Raw genomic sequence first — 24,414 nt, forward strand, 5'->3', positions numbered from 1 at the left:
TAAGAAGTTTTAGTTTAATTTATTTGTTTAGAAGAGTGTAAGTAGTTCTCTAAAGGCAAGACTTTCAATAAAAGCAGCTAATATTAAGATCATGGCTGTTAAACTAATGTCTTTCACAGAAAGTGGCTTTTCCTTTAAGTATTTCTCAAAATATCTTAGGACAGTCTTATCATTCTAAACAGTCTATAATTATATACATATTATTTGTTGTCACTTTAAAATCTTGGGTAGAAAAAAAAGTACTAATAAACAAAGGGAGGATGAGAGTTTAAAAACAAACAAACAAAACCCAGCCTTGATCAGTCTAATAAATACAGTATTCAGAATGAGTACACAGCAAAAGTCCTCTCAATGGAGTGTACATTCACAGTACTGAACAAAAAATACAGACCTAAGAATTCCATTCTCTCGCTTCAGGAGACTGGCTTATTCATAACCACATCTTAAACCAGTGTGCTTTTCTCAGCTCCCTCTTTGTATTTAAAATGTAGTTCTAAGTTCCAGTGATAGACTCATTTTAATTTTTAGAAAAATGCTGGAAATTGTGAGCTATATTAAAGCAGTCTTATTGGAATGTTATTCCATTACAACTACAATACCACTGTACAGATAATTACTGCTTAGGAACATGTGGAGTACCTTTTAAAAATAACCTTCCTTGAGGTACAGTTTTGTCTGTTGAGGCTGGATTTGCCTAAGCTCAGCTGGACCAAAAATATGGGAAATAAAAGAGGGGCCTTAGCTGGGCACTTGCAGTACACACAACAGTTATGACTTTCAAGAAATTTTACTTACCTTTCTGTGAGGTTCAGACTGACGTTAAGTCAATTTGAAAAAGACTTCTCACAACTTTCTAGACAGCAATAGGGCTACTAGAATACCAAGATAATAGCTTCTCAAGTTGGCTGCTTTCCCAGTTTTGAGTAATTAAGTCTCCCTTCTTTGGGGTGGACCTACATGGTCTCCAAAGCTCCATCTTTACAGACATAATCATACCTCATATAAACAACCAAAATAATTCCTGCACACCACATTGTATTATTAGCCTTAGGCATCTTATAACATGGGAACATCACACAATAAAGTACATTTTCTTGAAAATGACCACCTATTATTTACTGTACCTAAAGTATACTACCATTAAGAATAATTGAGTGAATGCAGAAGCCAGCTTCTCTGGATCTTTAGTATTCCCTTTAATATTAATGGTTGTGATTAATACTTATGATACAGACTCACTAGTCTGCAAAACAACGGAGGTCAGTATTCATTAGATAAAATAACTATACCAATGGTTACTTCTAAATAACTTCAAAGAAATTATTACCTGAAAGTTTAAACAACAACAAAAAATTTATCTTCCACATAAGTTCTACAATAAAATAGTTTAAACACGTGATTGATTCTGCAAGTTCTTTTTCAAAACTGCTTCATACATTAGAAAATATTTTTCTTTGTCCGGCCTCACTCCTTTTTCTCTTCCTGCTTTTGTCCCCCTCGATATATAATATTATGGATGCAAACTCAAGAATTCAAGGTGTAAGGGATAATTTTGCTTCACAGATATCATGACTACATAGTATAGCAAAAACAAGATAAAAATTGAATAGACCTGAACTTAAAAATACAAATTAGGATATGTAATAAGATTATATTTGGAAAAATAGATATTTTCTCTACTAGAAACAGGAAAACATTCCACATTATTTTCTTTCCCAATTGCATGGTTTATTAGCATACATTCCAATAGTGTGCATGAAAAAATTTCTAAGCCACAGGTACTTAAGTGATTTCTTCAGCAGCATTCTGGCTAATTCAGTGGCAAAAAAAACATGATGTTTGGTCTCTAATTAGATGGAGTTAAGAAACAAAACCAAATTTCTGAGATTTAAGCTGATATGACTTAGCAAAAATCTGTTGTTACATCAGCTACAAGTTTCCCTTTTCCCAAAAAGGAAAAAAATTGACTGCTTAAAAGTGTCCAAACTTCCAGTAAACTTTTAACAGCTCATTTTCAGGTGACCTAGGAATGGAGTGAGCCATCTGTAAAGCCTGAAGTGGTCCAAATAACACAGATAACTTCATGATGGCTGAAAACAGATGCTGGCTCCAAGTCAGGTAATACCCAATCTTCAGTGTCAAGGAAGGAAACAATATCCAAGCTTCTAAAACACGTAACGACAAGTCCAGGAACGTGGCCGGATATAATCCAGAAACGTGGGCTGCAAGGGGGAAAAAAAAGGAAGAGTAGTTTGTTTGTATGCTCCGTACATATGAGGTATGGGGTAGATTAAGGGGGTGCTGTTACGTATTGTACTGTCTTTTTAAAAATTTTATTATGTATTTATTTATTTTTGGTTACACTGGGTCTTTGATGCTGCCTGGGCTTTTCTCTAGTTGCGGCGAGTGGGGCTACTCTCTAGTTGCAGCGTGCAGGCTTCTCATTGTGGTGGCTCCTCTTGTGAAACAGAGGCTCTAGGGTGCATGGGCTTCAGGAGTTGCAGCACGTGGGCTCAGTGGTTGTGGCTCCCAGGCTCTAGAGCAACGGCTCAATAGCTATGGCACATAGGCTTAGCTGCTCTGCAGCATGTGAGATCTTCCCAGATCAGGGATCGAACCCAAATGTCTCCTGCATTGGCAGACAGACTCTTTACCACTGAGCCACCAGGGAAGCCCACGTACTGTACATGTCTTAAATGCCTTCCAGCATTTAAGCTATAAGCAGCTCACTAATTCAAAAAAAGTTCATCATTTTTATCTACAGCACAGATTTACTTGATTTAGAAGCTTTACATGAGGCTAAGTCCAGCAAAATTTACAAAACTGCATGGACTCCTGACCAAATTCCAAATAGACATTACCCTTTTTCTGTATCTTGTGTTTTATTTTATGAGCACCACCCAAAATCTAAATGGTGGTGGGATAAGGATGATAATATACACAAATTACTATAATAATACAAAGTTTAAAATTACTGAATTATCTAAATGAGGAAGAGGAGAAAGTTCAGAAATAGAAAAGAGATGGAGCAAGAATTGGAAAAAGCTTCACGGATGACACTGCATCCAAACTGGATTTTGATAAAATCTGACAGGTGAAATCTGAGTGAGCAGCAGACTGACGAGAGACAGAGTTCAGAGCAATTGGTTCAAATGCACAAAGGGGATTCGTAGGAAATAAGGAGGGGTTGAGAGCAGCACAGCAAAATCAGGGTGGACAGCAGAAGCTTTGGAAGGGAAATGGATTGATTTGATTTCAGGTATCTTTAGTTATGGGCTCCCCAGGTAGTGCAGTGGTAAAGAATCCAGCTGCCAATACAGGAGACGCAAGAGACACAGGTTCAATCCCTGAATGCTGCTGCTGCTGAGCCACTTCAGTCGTGTCCAACTCTGTGCGACCTCATAGACGGCAGCCCACCAGGCTCCCCCGTCCCTGGGATTCTCCAGGCAAGAACACTGGAGTGGGTTGCCATTTCCTTCTCCAATGCGTGAAAGTGAAAAGTGAAAGTGAAGTCGATCAGTCGTGTCCGACCCTCAGCAACCCCATGGACTGGAGCCCACTAGGCTCCTCTGCCCATGGGATTTTCCAGGCAAGAGTACTGGAGTAGAGTGCCATTGCCTTCTCCAGAACACTGTTATGAAGAGTTTATTACTTTAGGAAGGAAGAGGTAAAAGATAAATATTTGTGGGTTTGAATGGATATACATGCCACTGAGAAAACCCTGGAGAAGACCTGCATTTTCAGGGCACAGGAAGAATATTAGAAGGAGCTAAAGAAAAATCAGATGAGGAGGGAAAAAAGAGAGACAGAACCAAGAACTAGGAGAGTTCATGGGAAGAAAACAAAAGAAAAGTTCAAGGACAGTACAGTAAGATTAGATAAGTTACTGCTTTTATTCCACATTTCCCTCCCCTTAACATTAATTAATCACCGTCTCCACTACTCCCTTCCCCTTAATCCTGCCCACAACTCTCATAATCAGAGGACAAATAGGTTACTCTTCTACTCCAGTTTGATTGAAGACTCACATTTTTCAGAGGGCAGTGTTGACGTGCATACCACTCTTGAGAATAAAAACACAGGAGGACTGCATTGCCCGCAAAGAGGGAAGTCCACATCAGGACATTCCAAATTGGTCTTTTCCGACTATCGTTGACAATAAAGTTGAAAGCCACTAAAGTTATGAAAACAACAAAAGTTACATACAGTCATCAAAACAATCTACCAGGAGTTTAGGAGACTCAGATGTTTGCTATAATCATTCAGTTACCATAAACAGCTTCAACTGTATACATACAGTTCTATTCTGGCCACTGGTCATATAAGTAGAAACGAAGCTTCATTGTTAAAACTTATTAATCAGTGATTATTTAGAAATCAATCAGTATTCTGAATAGGTGAAAATATATATTCCATGAAAGCATTCATATTCTAACTTGTCCCTCTCCACCCCACCCAAAAAAAGGGTTAGTTTTTTTCAGAGGGTGAACACTGTGTTAAGAATGGCAAGGTTTTTTATAGTTTGTATGAGTCTTCAAGAGGTTATTTAGCTCATTTCCCAACATCAAAGTGTAAACATCTTGCAACAGAATTGTGTATAATTACTCAAAATGAATGTTCTTACCATCTGACAAACACTACCTTGATATGACTACTATCTAGTTTTCTACATCAATGTTCTGTTTTCTTTTAGCATTATATTCAGTACTCACGAGATGCCAAGACACTCACTTCCAAAGAACATGAAGAGCACAAAGAGCACTGGATAGAAAAAGCTCAAGCTCACAGCCAAGGCGTACTCGTGCACCGTGGCCGACACGGCAAAGACAGCTAACATGGCCACTGCCCTGAGCCTCTTCGTGAAAAACTGCAGTGAAAGGAAAAACATAAGGGCAACTTTCAAAAAGTAAGTCGTCAAACGTGCACTGCACAAGACACACTGAAAACGTACTAAAGGCACCCATTTAATCAGATCTGTATTTGCTTTTCTAAGTTTACTCCTCGGAGTAATACACATGTACTAAAATAATGACAAAAAACATTTGTGCTTAAAAATCCTTATTTCACTACATGAGGCATTTCCAAAACTAATGCTGAAAGACTGAGCATATCTTCAAAACCATTAGTAACTTATATCTGTAACACACTATGGTTGACAAAACCTAGTTTTCATTTATAAATGGACACAGAGTAACACTGTACGGTAGACTGGGCAGGTACCATTTGTGCAGGTAACAAAACTAAGATTCAGAAACAAGGGACTTGCCTCATCCATAAGTCAAACTACCCTTACAAGTGAAGGACATTCACATACACTGTCATTTGTACCACAACACACTGTCATTCAGCCAACAGTGCCCTTACTTAACAATTCAAACCTACAATCCAGACATCAGTGTTAATCAGATACCAGTGTTAACTGTCTACATTTAAGTCAGTCTAAATAAATTCTGTTGTAAAGAATGTCTGGAAGACATACATTAATAACCTATACTGGAGAGTTGTAAATTCGACCATAGGAGCTTTCTCCACTTTTAACAAAAGGAACAGAAACAAAAAACAAATGGAGAAAGTAAGGGGGAGACTGGAGATTATCTGTTAGCAATGAGACTCCTTAAAAAAAAAAAAAAATCAACCACTATGGGTGGATCATTTCAGCTTCTCCAAATGCCTCCATGCGTTCTTACATTGCAGCCGTGAAATCCAGAGTGAAGACATGGTCTTAATCCTAGCACCTGTACACACTGGTCCTCTATGCAGGACTACTCAAAGCAGAAGACTTCTGAGACCTTACGGGCTCACAAGAAAATTGCGGACAACTAAGGATAATTTCTTTCAGCTGTACAATACTAATACTTTTTGGAAAAGAATCTCTGTTTCTTCAACAATTTCAACTAAACCTCACTGCTCACCCAGAGAAAGTCCTTGTAAGCATAGTAATATAGCCAGTCATGGACCACCACATTCCAGGTCCTGTAATAGTTAGAGTACGATGTAGAGTTCCACCAATCCTGAGGAAAAAAAGCAAAGGTGTAAACACATAAACAAAGCCAAAGCAAAACCTCCTGAATCCTCCCAGAGAACATACGCACATAATGAGACATGCAGAGAGTGTGATGATAAATTGCTGGTCAAACACTGATGCAGAAAAATCTTCAAAGGCATTTTGGTTATTAGTGTTCAATGTGACATTAATCCTAATTCAACGGATGATTAAGTTCCCAGGTTCATTGTGTCTCATCGTCATCAAACAAGTTATGATGGAAGACACACCACATAATCATTAAGTAACCTAATGTTCATCTAAGTAACAATCACTTACCTTGCTAAAACACAATGAGAGAATTTGAAGGTCACAGACTCTGTGTGATAACCCTCAAGATCAGTTTGCTGGTATCATAAACAGCAAAATGTAAGCTGCACAACAAGTGAGACAGCATAGGCGTATCTTGTTCCCTCTAAGATCAAACCAGTGATCTTAAAACCTACACACTCACTGCTTTTTTGAGAGAAGAGTAGGGTAGGCCTAGAATGTTGTCAAAACATCAACAAACAAAACTCTAGAGGGCTTTGGGTAGGATTACAGAATACCACTGGGGGAGGAAATGGCAACCCACTCAGGGAATCTTGCCTGGAGAACTCCACGGACAGAGAAGCCTGGCAAGCTACAGTCCACGGGGTCAAAAAGAGTCGGACATGACTGAAGCAACTTAGGACAGAACACTATGAACCAATCTGCCTCAGCCTACAACTTAATATCAACTTTGGAAGCATAAGAATACTATCTGAAGCAGAATTAAAGCCTTTCAAAACAAAGGAGGGAAACGTTACTTCCTTCATGAACTGTTGAACAATCTTACGTAGAACAATTTGCTGACATCACTCCTACAGCACCAGACAGCCAATTTCAAATGAAATAAATAGTCAAATAAAAAGTCAGCAAAGTCTCAGAATGCCCTCTGGACACATGCTTTCCCACTATAATCACCAGTATGGGATCCAGTAGAAAGCAAATGTGGATCTAAGGCAGCAGATGTTAGAGGTAGCAGAAAAGACAAGACTATGCCACCTTTATCAGCAACAAAATTTCTGACTTAATATTCGTAAAACCTGTGGGGAAAAATGACTTCACAACATTTATGTTAAAAAGCTAGTAGCCAACAATATTCAAATACTTAACAACGAGGAAACAAAACGTGAAAAGGAGAATGATGGGTCCAAGTACATGTTACCTTATAAAACATCCTGTCACCAAAGCGTAACATCTCAGCAAAGGCATTGAGCCAACAGTGCAAAAAGGCAAAAAAAGTAAGGAACAGTATCAGCGCACCTAAAAATAAGATGAATATTAGAGTCTTTCTAAATTGCTCATATACTAGTAAGTTAATTACATATTGTCATTTGCTTAGCTAAATTACTTTGTAAAATTAAAGTTATTATTCCCCTTATCCATTCCAGAAACGATATGGTATTTTTTGAAAGCTATTTCAACCCAGTAAAGAAATGACTTTCTTCCAAGTGGGTTTTATAGATGAAAATGACCCAGTTTGTTTTTAATGAAAATGCTTAAATGTATGGCTTAACTTGGTAGTAGACTTCTGTCATTCTAAAATACTCCATGCCTTTGAATCCATCCCACAACCTGGAAGCAACTTTCTAATACCTCTCTACCAGGCAAATGCCTGTTTATTTTTTAATACCAAATACTAAATAGCATCTCCACTATAAACAAAGTTCATCAGCACTTTATATACATTACACAGTATTTTAAAATATTCATTTATATGCCCATCCCTTTCAAAAATATTGTCTACTATGTGTAAGACTGTGTAGGAGAGACTATGACTGGCTGACCTGGCTATAACACACAATCCTTGAGCTTACGGAATTTGTAGCCTAGTGGGGAAGATATACGTAAGTAACACGTACTCTATCAGAAGGACAGATAGATTTATTGGAGTAAATCTTGAAGGGCAAGCAGGGAGTGGTACTAGAAAATGTCTCAGGGAGAGGGAAAGGAAGAGAGAACATGACGACAGGAAACAGTACCATTTAATGGGTAGAGAAAAGAGAAAGAGTAAGTAAAGGAAACTAAGCTGTTCACTGCTATGTACGGCATGGCCAGAAAGAATAAGAGGGGCAAGAGAGACTTTAACATGCGGTCAACAGCATTCAATGCTTCATGGAGATCAAACAGATTAAGGGCTAAACCAACTACTGGAGGAGGTCAGTGATTTTAATAAAGGCCATTTCAATGGCCTGGTCCAATCAGGAGCCAGAGTACAGTGACTGAACAGTGAATGAGAAGATAAAGCATAAATATGGACTATGTGCATTCACTACAGTCAGAGAAAGCAAAACTTGAGTGAAAGTGAGACGACAAATGGAAACAATAGCCAGAGACAGGAAGTATGCTTCATTTGTGGGATATATGGAAAGAGATCAGAGATGGGTATAGATGTGTAGATGAGTTTATAGTGAAAAGCAGGTCAGTCAAAGGTGCTCATATGCAATAGCTTTCTGCTTTCCTTGCAATTTCATGAATGGCCATATTAACCAGTACCCACATTACCTGGCAAGATGGAGTTAAATATACATAAGATCAGAACACGAGCGCTAAAGGGCTCCTGCTTGATATTCCGAAATAAGGGGGTGCAGATTCTTTCAAAGACGTAGTACACATAAAAAAGGCAACCAAAAACCTGGAACATAACAAAGATCATTAGAATAATGGTGGCTTGATCAGGAAAGATAAAAAGTGATTTTTTTTCCTTCAAAAGATACATACGTGATCCATACACTAATGTTTATATATATATATATATACACACACACACACCATTTAACATGAGTGTATAAGATTGCTGAACTTTAATCCTTCAGAGATAGTACTCAAGGCTAATATCTATCATACCCATTCTCTAGCCTTTACCAAATGGCATTTTTAAAAGATCAGACTTTGAAATCTGCTTTTCCTGTTACGTGAAACCCATAACAAAAAAACCTATTTCATAAATAGGTATTTGACTGACACAAGATTTTAAAATTTGTTCTTCTGGGATTTATGATACAGATAAGGGGTTGGGGGAGTGTCAGACCACATCTACATCTACATATATATATATATAAATAATAAAATAAAAAACAGAAAGGGAGGGGAAAATTAGTGTAGATGCAAACGGAAGTAACCACATAGAATTACTTTAATTACAGTAAAAAGTTTGATTATAGAAAATTACTTTTGATGTGTTGGCAAAGCAAATACCAGTTACTGTACTGGGAAGAGTTTCCACTTACACAAGATATCTAGAATAGTCAAATTCATAGAATCAGAAACAACACTGGTAAATGCTAGAGGCTAGGGTAAGGAGAGGGGACGAGGAGTTAGTGTTTAATGGGTGAAGGTGAAATTTAGGAAGGTGAAAAATTTCGGGACATGGATGATGGTGAGAGTTGCACAATAACATGAATGTACTTGGTGCCACTGAACTGTACAGTTAAACATGGTTAAAACAGTATGTTGTACACTATGTGATTTTACCACAATATTAAAATACATATACACACACACACACACACACACATACATATATATACATATATAAGACTTCAGTAAGAGTTTTAGAGCTCCTGGTAGACATAAATTTACCAACATTTTAAATATATTAAGTTATTATTGTATTCAAATCCCCATCTACCAATCAACAAACCTCAGGCACAAAAAAATTTACCTGTGCAAACTGCATAGTCACATAACCCCATCTTACAGTGGGGGTCCTAAAAAGGAAGAAACAAAACAACTTTCTCAATAAAGTAAATAACTGAACTTTAAAAAAGATCCTCACAGTATTTTCCCCACACAGAACATCATTTTTGATGTAGGAAATACATGTATAATTCTGTTGAGAATTACTACAATCCAATCAGGTTGCTAGAATCACCATTTGGGATTTCCTACGCCAGTGGGACTCCTGCTCTGTACTCCTGCATGAACTGGCCCACCTAACCGCCTCACTCCTGGCACATTCTGGTGCTATCCCATTTCTGCTTCCTAGTGCCATTACCTGGGATAGCTGTCACGGTAGATGAGGGTAGGAGCAAACAAGAAGTACAAGTACTGGTTGACTGTGGGTACTGGAACAGTGCCTGGAAAAAGGAAACTATGTTAGACTGGAGGCTCTTCATTTTCTTTCAGCAAAACTGAAAGGGGAAAATAAGCACATAATAGGGAAGACAAATAGCTACCTCTCCTTAGCTCATGATGTTTCCTCTTGCTCTGTCAAAAATGATGACTTCTTATCCCTAAATTAACTGAATATTACCAATCCCTCTGTGGGCTTCCCTGGTGGCTCAGATGCTAAAGCACCTGCCTGCAATGCGGGAGACCTGCGTTCAATCCCTGGGTCAGGAAGATTCTCTAGAGAAGGAAATGACAACCCACTCCAGTACTCATGCCTGGAAAACTCCATGGACAGAAGAGACTAGTAGGCTATAGTCCATGGGGTCGCAAAGAGTCAAACACAAGTGAGTGACTTCACTTTTAATTCTTTTAAGTTAAGTTATTCCTGTGGCTCCTTGATTTGGAAGGAGAAAGCACATAGGCATAATGAATCTATTAACATTCTACAGAGGCAGAACACTCTCTGACATAAATCACAGAAAAATCCTCTATGACCCACCTCCCAGAGTAATGGAAATAGAAACAATAAACAAATGGGACCTAATTAAAATCCTTTGCACAATAAAGGAAACTATAAGCAAGGTGAAAAGGCAGCTTTCAGAATGGGAGAAAATAACAGTAAACGAAACAACTGACAAAGAATTAATCTCCAAAATATACAAGCAGCTGCGTGCTGCTCAACACCAGAAAAACAAACAACCCAACCAAAAAGTGAGCAAAGAACTAAACAGACATTTCTCCAAAGAAGACATACAGATGGCTAATAAACACATGAAAAGACGCTCAACATAACTCACTATTAAAGAAATGCAAATCAAAACCACAATGAGGTATCATCTCACAGCAGTCAGAAAAGCCACCACCAAAAAGTCTACAAACAATAAATGCTGGACAGGGTGTGGAGAAAAGGGAGCGCTCTTACACTGTTGGTGAGAATGCAAACTGGTACAGCCGCTATGGAGAACAGTGGTAGATTCCTTAAAAAACTGGAAATAGAACTGCCAGACGACCCAGCAATCCCACTGCTGGGCATACACACTGAGGAAACCAGAATTGAAAGAGACACATATACCCCAATGTTCACTGCAGCACTGTTTACAATAGCCAGGACATGGAAGCAACCTAGATGTCCACTGCCAGACGAATGGATAAGCAAGTCGTGGTACATATAAAACAGGATATTACTCATTTCCCATTGGAACGCATCTGAGTCAGTTCTAATGAGGTGGATGAACCCGGAGCCTATTATACAGAGTGAAGTTAGTCAGAAAGAGAAACACTAATACTGTATATTAAGGCATATATATGAAATTTAGAAAGACAGTAATGATGATCCTATATGCAAGACAGCAAAAGAGACACATATGTAAAGAACAGACTTTTGGACTCTGTGGGAGAAGGCAAGGGTGGCATGATTTGAAAGAATAGCACTGAAACAAGTATACTTCCATATGTAAAATAGATGACCAGGGCAAGTTTGATGCATGAAGCAGGGCACCCAAAGCCAGGGCTCTGGGATAACCCAGAGGGATAGGGTGAGGAGGGAAGTGGGAGGGGGGTTCAGGATGCAGGGGACACTTGTATACCTGTGGCCAATTCATGCTGATGTATGGCAAAAACCATCACAATATTGTCAAGTAATTATCCTCAAATTAAAATAAATTAAAAAAAAAACAAAACATTCTACACAAATAACGCAAAGTTGCAAGAGTCTAATAATCAGTGTTTTTAAATTTGGGTTGCTACAAAGGTAAAACAGAAACAATCAGGAAACAACAAGAAAGTCTTCCAAATCAATACAGACCATATATATATATATATATATATATATATATATTTCTCCTTCCTAACAAGTTGGGTTTTTTGTTTTTTGGATCCTTATATTTAAAATCAAACATAATGTCTACAGAATGTAATATACAATCAATCCCAGTAAATACCCTAAGGTTGAAATACCCTATGAACAATCCTTTGAATTCTGGAATTACATACTTGATTTCTCCTTGGCTGAATTGAGTACCCGAGGCACATTCTCTCTGACAAATGAGTGGGTCTTCATTATAAAACGAATCTGCAAAGGAGAGGGAAGGAAAGATGACTTTTCTATCACTGTCTTATCTCCTATAAGCAACCACTGAACAGCACAAGATTATAATCACATAAAGAGCTATTAATTTTGTATATGCCAATTCAAACTCACCTTAACGGACTAAAACAGTGAAGACCTCTAAAGAGGGATATGTTATTACTCAAATTATTTTGCATTTAACACCTCTATTACATGTATATTATGAATTGAAAAATTAAAAGCCTGTTCAAAGAAAGTCCCCTGAAATAGTCCTTTCCATCAAACAGAGCATTACAGACAACCAAGAAGAGCGTTGCTGTTACTGCTGTTCAGTGGCTGTCACGTCCAACTCTTTGCCACTCCATGGACTGCAAACCGCCAGGGTTCCCTGTCCTTCACCATCTCCTGAAGTTTGCTCAAACTCATGCCAATTGAATCGGTGATGCCAAACAACCATCTCAACCTCTGATGCCCTCTTCTCCTGCCCTCAATCTTTCCCAGCATCAGGGCCTTTTCCAGTGAGTTGGCTCTTCACATCAGGTGGACAAAGTATTGAAGCTTCAGAATTAGTCCTTCCTAACGAATATTCAGGACTGATTTCCGTTCAGATCGATTGGTTTGATCTCCCTGCAGTCCAAGGGACTCTCAAGTGTCTTCTTCAGCACCACAGTTCGAAAATATCAATTCTTTGCTGCTCAGCCTTTTTTATGGTCCAACTCTCACATCCGTACATAACCACTGAAAAAACCATAGCTTTGACTTGATGGACCTTTGTCAGCAGCGATGTCTCTGCTTTTTAATATGCTGTCTAGGTTTGTCATAGCTTTCCTTCCGAGGAGCAAGTGTCTTTTAACTTCATCGCTGTACTAGCCACCTGCAGTGATTTTGGAGCTCAAGAAAAGAAAATCTGTCATTGCTTCCACTTTTCCCCCTTCTTTTTGCCGTGAAATTATGGGACCAGATGCCATGAACTCAGTTTTTTGAATGCTGAGTTTTAAGCCAGCTTTTTCACTCCCCTTTTTCACCCTCATCAAAAGGCTCTATAGTCCTTCTTCACTTTCTGCCATTAGAGTGGTATCATCTGCATATCTGAAGTTGTTGTTATTTTTCCCAGCAATCTGGATTCTAACTTGTGATTCATCCAGCCCGGCATTTTGCATAATGTACTGTGCATATAAGTTAAACAAGCAGGGTGACAATATAAAGCCTTAAGGTACTCCTTTCCCCATTTTGAACCAATCCATTGTTACATTACAGATAGCCAATATAAGTCAGAAAATTCTGAAGGGCATACAAGCAAAATAAATCTTTTAGATGGTTATATGACAAAACAATCAATCTGACACTTTAAAAGTAGAGTTTTTAATGACAAAAAAATTTTCTAATTTAGATGGCTTCTACAAAAAATGTTCAAAAACTGAATTTGAATTCATCCAGAATAGTTCAATTTATTTCAATTATCAAGAATTAGAGAACACTGAAGATAGAACAAATTTTAAAAGATGATCTAGCTAACACTTTAATTTTATAATTAAGAGCCTAAAGAACTAGATATGAAAATGTATCCAACTACTAAACAAAAGTAACTGAATTATTATTAACTAAGCAAATCATTGCACTAGGCACACTCAAAATCTTACCTGTTCTAATATAACAATGCACCGGGAAGCTGGTGGTAGTGTATATGCTAACACAACATAAAGTGGTCCTAAACCTAGAACTCCAATCTGGAAGACCACAAAAAGGAAGCAGTGTATGAAAGAATGGACCACTGGGTGAGAAGTCCTGTGATAGCCTCTGGCCCAGCGTTGAAACAGGAAATAAGGAACTGTCAGTGTACATAAGAACATGGTGAGCCACGTCCACAAAACAACAGTAAGTTTCCCAAAAGCATAAGACATGAGATTGAACTCAAGCACCAGCCTGGGGAGGAAAAACACAAAGAACACAGAAGTGGATTTTTTAATACACACTTATTCATAAAATTCAAAACTTTCAGACCCCAAACCCTCAACTTCAGGAAACAACACTAATAAACAGAGTCATGGATATAACATTTGTGCTCCTAAGCCTCCACTTCACAATTTATTTTCTAAAAGCCATAGGATAATATGGTCTTTGAACGTATGATATCTAAAATACTCAGAACTTCCCAATGAGTAGATTCTCACATTAATGTATTTTAAACTCTGAAATGTTCTATGGCAAAGTTAATATCTGAACTGTTCAAACAGCAATCAGTTATGTACAAACGATGGTTTTTCAGAAAGAAATAGTACAATCTGAAAATCTAATATACATTACATCATTATCTCAAATTTCAAACATTAAATTCCAATAAGCTACCCGATTTTTTGAAACAAAATATAACACATACCACAGTAGAAAAATTGATGTTATATATACAAAATTCTTTCCAAATTTTCCTAAAGGAAAATTACCTAGAAACAACTAATATGGCCTATTAAAACAGACCATTTAAAAAGTTAAAAGTAATAAAACTTTTAATATTCTTTTTGGTTGTACTTTTCAAGAGAGAGGAATCCCACTCTTGAACCAGCTGCTCTGGGATTTTCTGAAGCAGTTTAACTGAATCTTTTTTTTTTCCAGAATATAAATACAGGGAAAACTCTCAACACCCCATGCATCCACTAAACAGGTATGCTGTCTTACCTTCCTTCATCAATGTAATCTACTGCAAGTGTGCTGAGAATGAAGAGAATGAGGAGGGCAATGAACATGTGATATATTGTTCTGATGTGGTCCACCTCAAACAGCTCACTATAAATACAGTTCAAATAAAATTAATCAGCATTTTAAAACACCAAATATTAAAGACTTTACTTCAAAGTAGTTCAGAAGATGCTTGATCCATGTTCCAAAACTATCTCAACAGTAATCATGAAACATTACTAATGAGTATCAGTATTCTTATAAAGAAATGAATAATAATTACCTACTCACAGAGCATTTCAAAAGAAATGCTCATTACCTACTCAAAATGCACTTTTAATTTTCAGTTCACAAATGAGGTTGCCACAATTAGTCTACATAGCCTATTTTTCCCCCATAAAATCTACATAACTTCTATGATTGATCCATATTGATACATGGCAGAAATTAACACAATATTGTAATTATCCTTCAATTAAAAATAAACAAAATAAGGAGGCTTCCCTGGTGGTCCAGTGGCTAAGACTCTGAGGTTCCAATGCAGGGGGCCTGGGTTTGATCCCTGGTCAGGGAACTAGATCTCACATGCTGCAGCTAAGAGTTTGTACACTGCAACTAAGGATTCCATGTGCCTCAACTGAAACCCAGCACAGCCAAATAAATAAATATTAATAATTAAGGAAAAAAAATCTGTACAACTAGGGTTCTAAAATAAATAAATTTGAGAAAACTATCAAGTCTCAAAGCCTAGCCAAAGAGAGATGAAAAAAACTTATGTATCAAGAAGGCAGCAATACTCTCTCAAAAGTGGTTTACCTAATTGGGAAAGTTTTGTTCCAGCTCTTTGGGTAACCAATTCTCTGAAGCACAACTTCAAGGAATTTATCAGAGGACCAATAACCACTCTTACATACAACTTCTCCTTTGAAACCAGAGACAGAACCAAAAAAATCAAAGGAGAAGCTGCTGCTGCTGCTGCTGCTAAGTCGCTTCAGTCGTGTCCGACTCTATGCGACCCCAGAGACGGCAGCCCACCAGGCTCCCCCGTCCCTGGGATTCTCCAGGCAAGAACACTGGAGTGGGTTGCCATTTCCTTCTCCAATGCATGAAAGGGAAAAGTGAAAGAGAAGTTGCTCAGTCGTGTCCAACTCTAAAGACCCCATGGCCTGCAGCCTACCAGGCTCCTCCGTCCATGGGATTTTCCAGGCAAGAGTACTGGAGTGGGGTGCCACTGCCTTCTCCAAAAGAGGAGCAAGAGATGGCAAATGTACAAAAAGAAGTATCAAAACTAATGGATTATATGAACACAGAACAAACAAACATTCATAGACTACACAGTGATTCTAACAATCAGAATAGCTTGATTTTTAAAAATTCAAACAAATAACCAAAACAACTAAAAATACTTACTCTAAGACAGATCGCCTTGTAACAAAAATCTTTCCATGTTCCGGAGGTGCTCTCAGATCTCTGGGAAGACCAAAAATTAAAATAAAATATGAGTACTTCAAGTATTACAAGAAATTTAAACCTATGGCTAAAGAGAAGGAATAAATACTACCAACTATAGCTTGTAATATTAATTAACTGCCTTCTCACTATGACCCAGGTACTGTGTTAGGGTTTTATGCATGTTAACGCATTTGCTCCTTCTGAACAATGCTATGAGGTAGGTGCAGACACATCTGATTAGGAAGGAAGAGATGTTAGGCAAACCTAACCAGAGGAGCACTTAAAGCCTCCTGGAAATGCCCGCCCAGCCCCTATGGAGATAGAAGCATTCCTGGAATGACAGGTTGACAACCACTCTTCCTTCTCCTAAATATTCCTAAGGACAAGACTCCAGCCATACTTTACTCAGTTCACATACTATTATTGATCTGTCCTCCAAAACGGCACTGATACGTATGATCCCTTGTGGCTCAGCTGGTAAAGAATCCGCCTACAATGGGGAGACCAGGGTTTTGATCCCTGGGTTGGGAAGATCCCCTGGAGAAGGGAAAGGTTACCCACTCCAGTATTCTGGCCTGGAGAATTCCATGGACTGTATAGTCCATGGGGTCGCAAAGAGTCGGACACAACTTTCACGACTCACAACAACAACCCCTAAGGTCTTCCAACAATCCCCAACAGCCTCATGATCTAAAAAAGTGCCTCCAGTTACTAAAACCTCCCATTTTAACATCTATCTCTATCATCTTCTTCAGGGTGTCTTGTAGTACCGCTAGCACTTCTCGTGACTCTCCTGATCAAAACTGTTCTCCAGAACAGCAGACTGTCAGAGACCAACGAGGCATAAAACCAAAGAAAGCACAAAATGGCCAATTAGCACACACTGGCCTTTGACAGCCCTCCCTTCCCTCTATGGCTCTGGATGACAGACCAAAAAGAATAACTACTTGCATTGTACTTTATTACAAGTACTGTACAGAGTACAATAGGGAGGCAGGATAATGATCTAGAGAAGAGTACTGATGCTGGAGACAGACTCTGGGTTCAAATTCCCACTGTGTTATCTTGGACATTTAACTGCTCTGTGCTTCAGTTTCCCAAACTTATAACATGCGGACAGTTAAAGTATCTGCCTCATAGGGTCACTGTTTCGTTTAAAGGTAAAGATTTCAGCAAGCGTTGTCCAGGTTATTTTATGAGTCAGCATAGTCTTAAATGAGGTATGCTGTTTGTTATAATCCACATAGTAAGATGAAGAAACCCACCCTTCAAGAGGTTAAAACAGCAATATACAGCTAACAAAAGGTGATGCTAGGGTGTGAACCCAGGCATTGTACCCACTGAGCTGTACTAGACTATATGTGTGCATTAAAAGAAATTATTTGTACTTACTTAGCTCTGTGATTGTTGTCTCCCTCAAAAATAGAAAAGGATGTGAGAGCACAACCACCATTGTCTAATGATGTGGATTTTTCAATGAGATTGGTCACAAAATCATCAAAGTGACTGCCAACTTCCTTCATAAAAAAGGGCTTCAATTCCTAGAATTTTAAGACAAAGAAAACCATTAGGAACTAACTAGTTTATGAGTTGTTAATATTTTTTAAAGGGTTCTATGGTTGTTTTGTTTTGTTTTGTTTTGGCTGTAGGGGACGGGATGTGGGATCTTAGTTCTCCAACCCAGTTCCCTAAAGGGTACTCTTAAACAGAGCTGATGAAAAGAAATCCATGTTAAGTGAATTCACAGGAGTAAAAACAGAAAAGTGATTTCTATATACATCTGACTTATAGTTTCAGAAACTGCTACTGAAAAAGCAACATGATGATTTATGTCTACTAAATGAACTCCTCTGAATGACATATAAAACCAAAATGACAGAAATGCTAAAAATAACAGTATTTTCTTCTCTTCAAATTTTTATATGGAAAACAAAGTAAAAATCAATATTATGTCACCATTATACAATTTTAAGTCCCCTTCTTTTCAATCAACCCCTTCAGCACCAAGTACCCAGTGTTTATAAGTCGTGTCTTTACTGTATGATACCAACATTTATACAACATTTATTCCTATCTCCATAGATATATATTTATCTACTCTATAACACATACATTTATAACAGAATTGTTATACATTTTAACACTTCAAAACTTACAAATTCAGAGTTTTCAAAAAGCACTGGCCAAAAAAATTTCTTCAAATTACAATAGGCCACCTATTGTGGATGCTCAAATTGTAAATTGTGGTATTTTTAAACTGGCAGGACTCATCTATACAAAGAAAAACAAAGTATTACTTACTAATTTCTACAAGAAAAAAGAAATGCTCTCCCTTCTAATTATATTAGTTAGGTTGAACCTAAAATATCTGAAGTGGCCTTTTTTCTGGATTCTGTTTTTGCTTTCTGGAATGTTTCAATTTGGGCTTAATATTTATTTGGCTGCACAGGATCCAGTTGTGGCACACAGGATCTTCTTCCTTGCGTTGCGCAGGATCTACCGTTGCAGCGCATGGACTATCTAGTGGCACGCATGCTCAGGAGTTGAGGAGCACTGGCTTAGTTGCTCCATGGCATGTGGGATCTTAGTTCCCCAACCAGGGATCAAACCCATGTCCCCTGCACTGCAGGGTGGATTCTTAACCAGTGGACAATCAGGAAAGTCCTGGACTCTTAACAGTTTGACCAAGTCCTTTAAAAGCAAAGCCTTAAAATATTAATGTATCTAATGAAACTATGTGAAAGCTTTTCAAACTACTTTCTCCCAGGGTTCTCAAATGTTGGGTTGGGGGGAGGTGGGAGAAGTCTTGGGCAGTGAGAATACACTGAAACCCCAGCCCTCAGGACAGTGAAACTGAGCAGGATCCTATGGGGCTCCTGGGCACAAAAGTCTTTCTGTGCCCTAGTTTCTTGTTTGAAGGAAACAGGCTTCATTCAGCCTCCCTGACCTTCCTTACAAAGGTTCAATTGGCGGCTAATCATCAAAGGAATGGAATGCAGAAACAAGGGAGGAGCACTGAAGAAACAGGAGTGCAGGAACTTCCCTGGCGGTGCAGTGGTGAAGACTCTGCTTCCACTGCAAGGGGCATGGGCTCAATTCCTGGGCATTCTTGGTCAGGGAACTAAGATCCCACAGGCCATGAGAAAGTGAGAGAGTGAAGTCGCTCAGTCGTGTCCGACTCTGCAACCCCATGGACTGTAGCCTACCAGGCTCCTCGGTCCATGGAATTTTCCAGGCAAGGGTACTGGAGTGGGTTGCCATTTCCTTCTCCAGGGGATCTTCCCCACCCAGGGATCGAACTTAGGTCTCAAGCATTGCAGACAGTCACTTTACCATTTGAGCCACCTATGAAAACTTACCACATTAAATCATTATAACTAGGCTCAATCACATCTTTATTATCAAAATAGGAACCATTACAGTCAACACATTTTTGCCAATGAGAAAAGTTTATTCCTGTAGCGTAAAAATCTGTGCTTTGGGATTCAATGAACTCTTGGAAAGCATTTTCTGTCTCCTGCTGGTTGTAGAAGTGTTTTCCCTGCAAAAAGTTGTCCAGATGCTTGAAGAAGTGGTAGTCGGTTGGTAAGAGGTCAGGTGAATGTGGTGGATGAGACAAAGCTTTGTAGCTCAATTAGTTCAACTTCTGAAGCACTGGCTGTGTGACATGCAGTTGGGCGTTGCCATGGAGAAGAATCGGGCCCTTTCTGTTGACCAATGCTGGCAGGAGGCATTGCAGTTTTTGGTGCATTTCATTGATCTGCTGAGCATACTCGTCAGCTGTAATGGTTTTGCTGGAATTCAGAAAGCTGTAGTGGATCAGACCAGCAGCAGACCACCAAACAGTGACCATGACCTTTTTCGGTGCAAGTTTGGCTTTGGGAAGTGCTTGGAAGCTTCTTCTGGTCCAATCACTAAGCCATCATTGCTGGTTGTCATATAAAATTCACTTTTTGTCCCACATCACAATCCAATCAAGAAACAGTTTGTTGTTGCTGCACAGAACAAGAGAAAATGGAACTTCAAAATGACGATATTTTTGATTTGTGGTCAGTTCATTAGGCAAAAACTTATCGAGCTTTTTCACGTATCTCCAATTTGCTTCAAATGCGGAAGGACCAAAGAATGGTTGAGTTCTTTGGCAACTTCTTGTGTAAGTTTTAAGAGGCTCAGCTTCGATGACGGCTCTCTATTGATCATTTTCAATTACTGATGGCCAGCCACTGCAATCTTCATCTTCAAGGCTCTCAATTCCTTTGCAGAACTTCTTGAACCACCGCACTGTACATCCGCTAGCAGTTCCTGAGCTAAATGTGTTGTGGATACTGTGAGTTGTCTCTGATTCTTATGACCCATTCTTGACTCAAGTAACAAAATCGCTCGAATTTGCTTTTTGTCTAACATCATTTCCTAGTCTAAAATAAATATAAAATACACAGCAACTAATAAGTCATTAGTTTAAAAAAAAGCAAGAAATGCGCATTAAAACAATGTATAACACAACCACATTTATTTAAGAATGTATTCTAATATCAAATGGCAAAGTTCAACAATGCAAAATCGCAAATTACTTCTGCACCAATCTAATACTACCAAACAGAAAAACTCAGCAAAGGTCACAAAGAGAAAGGAGATGCCAGTCCATATGTCCTACCAACCTCCCAGAATGCCCACTCAAATCCATCTTGGCTGAGTGTTACACGTACCACCAGGAAGGACCCTGAGTTAGAGACAACCTGGAAACTGATCCCACCCCATAAAACCTGAGACTGCGAGCCACACGGCAGGGCAGTTCTCCTGGGCTCCCTCACTCTCCTGCTCTCCACCCGGGTGCTCCTTCCCAATAAAGTCTCTTGCTTTGTCAGCACGTGTGTCTTCTCAAGACAATTCACCTCCCAGTGTTAGACAAGGGCCCATTCTTGGGCCCTAGAAAGGGTTCCCCTTCCTGCTACAGTTTTAAGGACAAAACATAGAGAACCTATGTCCCCTGGAAGAAATAAAGAGTTTTATAAAATTACTTGTTCACATTCAGATCAGATCAGTCGCTCAGTCGTGTCCGACTCTTTGTGACCCCATGAATCGCAGCACGCCGGGCCTCCTTGTCCATCGAGTCAGTGATGCCATCCAGCCATCTCATCCTCTGTCCCCTTCTCCTCCTGCCCCCAATCCCTCCCAGCATCAGGGTCTTTTCCAATGAGTCAACTCTTCGAGTGAGGTGGCCAAAGTATTGGAGTTTCAGCTTTAGCATCAGTCCTTCCAAAGAAACCCCAGGGCTGATCTCCTTCAGAATGGACTGGTTGGATCTCCTTGCAGTCCAAGAGACTCTCAAGAGTCTTCTCCAACACCACAGTTCAAAAGCATCAATTCTTTGGCGTTCAGCCTTCTTCACAGTCCAACTCTCACATCCATACATGACCACAGGAAAAACCATAGCCTTGACTCGACGGACCTTTGTTGGCAAAGTAATGTCTCTGCTTTTCAATATGCCAACTAGGTTGGTCATAACTTTCCTTCCAAGGAGTAAGCGTCTTTTAATTTCATGGCTGCAGTCACCATCTGTAGTGATTTTGGAGTCCAGAAAAATAAAGTCTGACACTGTTTCCACTGTTTGCCCATCTATTTCCCATGAAGTGGTGGGACCGGATGCCATGACCTTCGTTTTCTGAATGTTGAGCTTTAAGCCAACTTTTTCACTCTCCACTTTCATCAAGAGACTTTTTAGTTCTTCTTCACTTTCTGCCATAAGGGTGGTGTCATCTGCATATCTGAGGTTATTGATATTTCTCCGGGCAATCTTGATTCCAGTTTGTGTTTCTTCCAGTCCAGCGTTTCTCATGATGTACTCTGCATATAAGTTAAATAAGCAGGGTGACAATATACAGCCTTGACGAACTCCTTTTCCTATCTGGAACCAGTCTGTTGTTCCTTGTTCACATTAAGATTATTCAAATAGTATTTTTACTTTCTTTTGCTTGTTTCAATTACATGCCCCTCTTCATTTTGAAATTTTTCAATAGGTATGATGCTTCCCCAACCAAAAACAAAACACCCAAAAAAGTGGCACTTAAAAAAAAAAAAAAAAAGGTTCTTTTCTCATTAAACTCTGTTAATGCTTTTGCACTAACCTAAAAGAACTGAACTGCTTAATAAATCAAGGGTTTTGTCCAACTACAAAAATGTCCAATGTAGAAATATACTGAAAGAGAAGAAAGGAAAGAATTCATTCAATCCACTAAGTGCTAGGGACAGTTCTGGGCACTGTTGTGGCAATGTTTGTAGCACTGGTGAGATATGACAATGAAAAAAACCTAGTCCCTGTCATCACGGAACTTAAAATTCCAATGAGGGTAAACAGGACATACAGGATGCCAGATGGTGTTAAGGCAAGAAATAAAGAGGGACTCAGGCAAAGAGGGTGTTATTTTTCATAGAGAGGTCAGGGAAAGCCTCAAAGATTAAGATGACATTTGAGAAGATCTGTATAAAGTAAAAGCACAAATTAGTTGATTTATTGGAGAAGGCAATGGCACCCCACTCCAGTACTCTTGCCTGGAAAATTCCATGGACGGAGGAGCCTGGTAGGCTGCAGTCCATGGGGTCACTAAGAGTCGGACACGACTGAGCGACTTCACTTTCACTTTTCACTTTCATGCATTGGAGAAGGAAATGGCAACCCACTCCAGTGTTCTTGCCTAGAGAATCCCAGGGACGGGGGAGCCTGGTGGGCTGTCATCTCTGGGGTCGCACAGAGTCGGACATGACTGAAGCGACTTAGCAGCAGTTGATTTATATGTGGGAAAAGTACCAGAAAGAAAAAAGCATACATGTAAAAAGGCTTGAGGCAGGAACAGCCTTGACATGTTTGGGAAATAGGACATCACAGTTGAAGCAAAAGAGTGATAAGAGTTGAGGTCAGAAAAGAAGGGGAGGATGGCAGAAGAGGGGCTAAACCATTTAAGGTCTTAACACTTTACCCCCTACTCATATCAGTTCACTGAAATCTTACTCAGCATTACAAAAAGAAGCCTGGAATCTTGAGATGTGGTAATGAGGAATCAAGCCATTTCATCATACCCTGGAATCAGTACCCTTCTTAATTAAGTACTGGGTTAAGTAAGCCCAGAAGCATGGGGGCTGGGGGAGGGGAGAGAACACAATGTGTGTTTGTACAAAGACATTGTAAAAGCTACTGAAATCAGGTCTTAATCTACCCAACTCAAACATACTCAGTCAGCTTTTCAAGGCACGAACTCTTCTTGTGCCTTAGTCTCACCCACACATCAGCTGTTGCCACACATGCCAAAAAACTTGCAATTCCCAAAGCCTACAGCAATCTCCTTATCCTCACCCTCCTTGGCAATCAGACCATTCTCGATCACCTTCCTTTTCCCCTCATACTCCAAAACTTCTACTGTAAACAAAGAATGCTGCCCACCATTCCAGCTCTATACGGGTCAAGCCACAGGCAGTGCAGTCATCCCATCCACAGTCCCCCGCTGCCCCCAGGGGAATTCAGAATGGAGAAAAACTCTGTGCTTTGGATATACAGACTCCTAGACAGTAAGCTGACTGTCAGTAATCTTTCTATGCTTGACTGTATGTTTTTTCCAGGCAAAAATCATATATATATATATATATATAAAAATCACATATATGTATGTGTGTGTGTGTGTATATATATATATACACACACACACACAAATCTGACTTCTCACCTGCTTCTTCTGAACACTCCCCTAAGAGTCACTGAGAGACTATATCCTGGGCTTCAGGGTCCCTGAATAAGGTTCCTGAAACAAACAAATCACTTTTACATTTTGAATTACTCTTTCAGTGGAAGTGAAACTGAGCAGGACCCTGTGGGGCCCTTCCAGGTATAAAAACCTTTCTGTGTTCCCTATTTCTTGTCTGCAGGAAAAAGGTTTGAGCCTCCTAAACCTTCTCTGCATTCCAAAGAACGGATTCATACTAATTAGATGTTACTAATGCAGAAACATGCAAATTAAAAGATGCTTGCTCCCTGGAAGAAAAGCTATGATCA

At 39.2% G+C, this 24,414-nt stretch overlaps 1 protein-coding gene across 16 annotated transcripts in view; it reads right to left on the bottom strand.

The window, feature by feature from the left end:
* Window positions 1-24,414, bottom strand: part of SOAT1 (sterol O-acyltransferase 1) — a 61,131-nt gene continuing 36,717 nt past the window's right edge. For all 16 annotated transcript variants that reach the window (XM_086343599.1, XM_086343589.1, XM_086343602.1 and 13 more), the window contains 13 exons: window positions 17,766-17,914; window positions 16,332-16,391; window positions 14,922-15,029; window positions 13,889-14,171; window positions 12,173-12,251; window positions 10,065-10,146; window positions 9,732-9,777; window positions 8,573-8,702; window positions 7,233-7,330; window positions 5,913-6,011; window positions 4,732-4,867; window positions 4,029-4,174; window positions 1-2,222 (listed from right to left, as the gene is read on the bottom strand). In XM_086343599.1, the coding sequence (XP_086199725.1) occupies window positions 2,166-2,222; window positions 4,029-4,174; window positions 4,732-4,867; window positions 5,913-6,011; window positions 7,233-7,330; window positions 8,573-8,702; window positions 9,732-9,777; window positions 10,065-10,146; window positions 12,173-12,251; window positions 13,889-14,171; window positions 14,922-15,029; window positions 16,332-16,391; window positions 17,766-17,914 (1,473 nt within the window). In that variant the 3' untranslated portion in view covers window positions 1-2,165. The remainder of the gene's footprint in view (window positions 2,223-4,028; window positions 4,175-4,731; window positions 4,868-5,912; window positions 6,012-7,232; window positions 7,331-8,572; window positions 8,703-9,731; window positions 9,778-10,064; window positions 10,147-12,172; window positions 12,252-13,888; window positions 14,172-14,921; window positions 15,030-16,331; window positions 16,392-17,765; window positions 17,915-24,414) is intronic.

The sequence above is a fragment of the Bos grunniens genome, chromosome 16 (genome assembly GCF_055505025.1).
Source record: "Bos grunniens cultivar Pamir isolate PY7600 chromosome 16, Bosgru_T2T1.0, whole genome shotgun sequence".
Taxonomy (NCBI): Eukaryota; Metazoa; Chordata; class Mammalia; order Artiodactyla; family Bovidae; genus Bos; species Bos grunniens.